The sequence below is a fragment of the Cornus florida genome, unplaced genomic scaffold (genome assembly GCF_030987335.1).
Source record: "Cornus florida cultivar Cherokee Brave unplaced genomic scaffold, ASM3098733v1 CherokeeBrave_3.0.0_Hap2_Chr06, whole genome shotgun sequence".
In the NCBI taxonomy this organism is placed as follows: Eukaryota; Viridiplantae; Streptophyta; class Magnoliopsida; order Cornales; family Cornaceae; genus Cornus; species Cornus florida.
The window spans coordinates 60,603,634-60,607,255 of record NW_026775576.1 but is presented as its reverse complement, the minus strand read 5'-3'; the positions used below and the strand labels follow the sequence as shown (position 1 = coordinate 60,607,255).

The window sequence follows — 3,622 nt, the reverse complement described above, 5'->3', positions numbered from 1 at the left end:
ACCCCACCTTTTTGACCTTTTTGTATCTGTCAGACGCTACTCAGTTCTACACATTTGGAGTAGAAGAGTGTACAATGCACATAGGAGAAGCATTGGTTCGCTAGAGGGTCAAATATTATACAAATAGAGCATGCGCTGGGATGCTCTTATTGCAAAAATTCTTTCTTAATTAATGCTCTCTCCCAAATTCCTAAAAAGGAAATCCTAAAGAAATCATTTGGTTTGTAAACGGAAACTCTTTTGATTTTTTGCGCGAGCACTCTCACAGTAGCATTACTTTTTTTTTTTTTTATCATATATATTCCTACAATGGCTACCATAATCCATAGAAAACCCAATGGTTCCCATTTTTTTATTTTTTTTATTTTAAAATAATCATAATCATGGGTGGTCGGTGAACTCTGGAAGTCATTTTGGACTTGGCATAAAAACACAAAAGAATTAAATAAAATGGTCAGCTAAAAAGAAGGAATAGTAAAATTGGATTAAGGAATCAAATTTGCCGACAAGAACACAGGTCACCCGGTACACAGAGCTGTTGAAGTATAATCCATGAAACCACAGCAAGGTAAAAAAAAAAAAAAAAAATTATGAAAAATATAGCACCTGGAGCACAAACGCACAGATTTCCTCAACGAGTAGCTTTTGACATATGGAGCAACATTGGATTAGATGAAACGTTCAGAGTCTTGAAAACAACCAATGCCCATCCCCACTTGCAGGCTGCAGAACTAGCGTTCGGCAAAGATAGCCATCTGCAACATACCAAGCTCCATTCTTTCTAAGAGATCGCGCTATCTATCAAATTATTGGATTAGACAGTAAGTGTATGCACGGCATAATTTCAACCACCATAGATCAGAACAGCAAAACTTAATTCTAATTCCAACAGATGTGAGAAAGATGCACTATACATGACTTCACAAATTTACCTGCAATGCTTTCCTCTTTATCTAACTCATTAAAAAAAAAAAAAAAAAAAATAGAAAAGAAATAAAAAAGACAGAAGGCCAAATACAGACAAAGGCTACAGATAAGACTTCAACATCTCCCATGTCACATTCGCTTCACTAAGCAATTTATAACTTATGCTTCCACAATTACACCTTCCTCCACTCCTTCCTCTCCTTCCTCTACCATCTCCCTAACTGCTCTTATAAGACCCCTTGTGATTCCATTGAGATACAACCCATTCTCTTTCATCTCCCCCAGCAGCTTCTCTGCTGTTTCCCAATCCAAAGCCTTTAAGCAAAGTGATTGGATCAGCTTTTGGTACTCGTCAACACTAGGTTTACCTACATACTCTTTCATCTCGCCCAACAATTCTAAAGCCTTGTCAAAATTTTCAAGCTTGCAATACCCCCTTATAAGTGTATGATAAGTCACGGGGCACAGCTTGGTGTGCTTCTTTTTGGCTTCAGCCAAAAGTTTACAAGCCTCCTCCATCTCACCCCCTTTTGCATAACCACTCATCATGACAGTATAAGTGTACACATCAGGTTTCAGGCCCCTATCCTCTATCATTTTCATTATTTTCATTGCCTCCTCCATATCTCCAGCCTTGGAAAGGCTGTTAATAATCGAATTGAAGACTGCATTTCCAGGAGGCGGACCGGCATCAATCATCTTAAACAGCAAATTTTTTGCCCCTTCAACATCATTGATCCTACACAACCCACTAATGACAACCGAAAACGGTTTGGTTGCATATTTCCTTTCTTCTCCTGAGAAGCCCTCCAGCATCTCCAAAGCTAAGTGAACTGTCTCATCCACTCGACTCAACGCACCAATCAAAAAAATAACAGAAGCTCGAGGAGGGTAGTTGTCTGTCTCCTTTGCCAACAAGTAAACCTTATGAGCATCTTCAGCCTTTCTAACTTTGCACAAATACAATATAATCTTTCCAATTTTCTCACCGTCAGGCAATTTCCCCTCACTGAGCATCTTCTCGCAAATGGAGGAAGCCCAGTCAAAGAAAGAACGCCTACAAAGAGCTTCAATTGTAAAATAATAAGTTTCTGAATTTGGAACACACCCAAATTCCCCAAACTTGTTAAACACCTCAAACCCAGCCTTCGCTTTACCCAACCTTGACAACAGAGATATCAACTGATTGAGAATCTCCGAAGTCAACACGCCATTCTCCTTCTCGCCTAATTCCTTAACCAAATCCCACAAAGCATATGCATCTTTCTTCCTAAGATCACTACAAATTGCCTGAACAAGAGCATCTACAATCCCTGTATTTACCGAAAACTCTGGCTTCTTCCAAGCCCATCTGAAAAACCCAATCAAATTTTCTCCCGGAACAAGCGGGGTTTTGAGCACTTTCATGACAAAGTCCTCATTTAGAGGTAAACCCATATTTTCAAGACTCGATTCCAAAGACCCTTCCACGCCACGACTTTGAAGCAAAGATCGTACATTCTCTAATAACTGCTCCAAATCAACCTCATTCACGTTATCTTCACCTGGTTTATCATGGTCCAATACTAAACCATCTTCCATTAGGGTATTAGTATCGGCATCAATACTGTTACTTTCGTCGAAAATCATTGAAGAATTAGGATCTTCGAATTCTGGTAAAACTGAGCTAGGACTTTCGTCGAGCACATTGTGACTATCACTGACGACATCGTCTACACTGGTTTCAGAATTTGTGGATTCAATGTGTGATTTTTCAAATTCATCGGTTGGGTTTGATGAATCGTTAGAGAAAAATCTAGGGTTTTGGTAAAAGGAGGTTGTGGGAGCGACTACCCATGTAGAGAAATGTGAAGCAAATGGATATTCTAAGGAGATTAGGGTTTGACAGGAAGGTACCTGGGGCAGAAGATGAGGTTTTTGAATCGAACGCGAATTTCTTGCTAGTCTGCTGAGAGAAGCTCTTCTTGCTACAACTATTGAATTCCACATCTTCTCTCTCCTCTCTCTCCTCGACAGTGTTACAGACTTGAGTGCAAACCCTATGTCTCAGATTGAGTGGGGTTTTGGGCTTTGCAGATGGGGGCGCAAATCCTCTGCGTTTTTTTTTTTTTTCGTGCCGTCCCCATGCGGTGCATTAAAGGCGTGTTTGGCTTGAAATCAAAACAGATTAAGTCAAACAGTGTTAACCCCAGTTACATGTATTTAATACTATATATCCCAGTTAACCCCGACTGTACTATACTACATACTACAAGTAAAAATATATATTAAACCTCCAAATTCTCTCACACGCTATTTATTCTGCAACACCAAAGTACCAGAAACAAAATTTTGATTAGGGTTTCATCTTCAAAGATCTTTGTGAGTTAGGGTTTCTTAAGCCAAGAAGATGTTGTCTAGGTTTTATATGATTGAAATTGGGTTTTGCTTTGATTGCTATTTTATTTTTTATTTTTTATTTTTTATATTTTTGTTTTATTTGGACCATGGATTGTTGTACGGTGAGGTTTGGGATGGAGTGATAATGGTTTTCTAATTTAACAATTTATTGTTCATGCATTTTTGGGGCTTTGGGCTAGATTTTCACGAGTAATTTTTGTTTTTCCCTAATTATGTTTTCAAGTTAGGATTTTTAATGATCCATGGTTTCATGGAAGGTCTTTTGTGGAAACCTTTGGGCAGTATAGAATGCTTA

The 3,622-nt window shown here is 38.7% G+C and overlaps 1 protein-coding gene across 1 annotated transcript; it reads right to left on the bottom strand.

Annotated features, from left to right (window-relative positions):
- Positions 1-459: 459 nt before the first annotated feature.
- LOC132311651 (small ribosomal subunit protein mS80 (rPPR6)-like) lies at positions 460-3,142 on the bottom strand. Its single transcript, XM_059809662.1, has one exon. It carries the CDS (start codon positions 2,914-2,916, stop codon positions 1,087-1,089), a length of 1,830 nt encoding a protein of 609 aa, XP_059665645.1. The 5' UTR covers positions 2,917-3,142; the 3' UTR covers positions 460-1,086.
- Between the last annotated feature and the right edge of the window lie 480 nt (positions 3,143-3,622).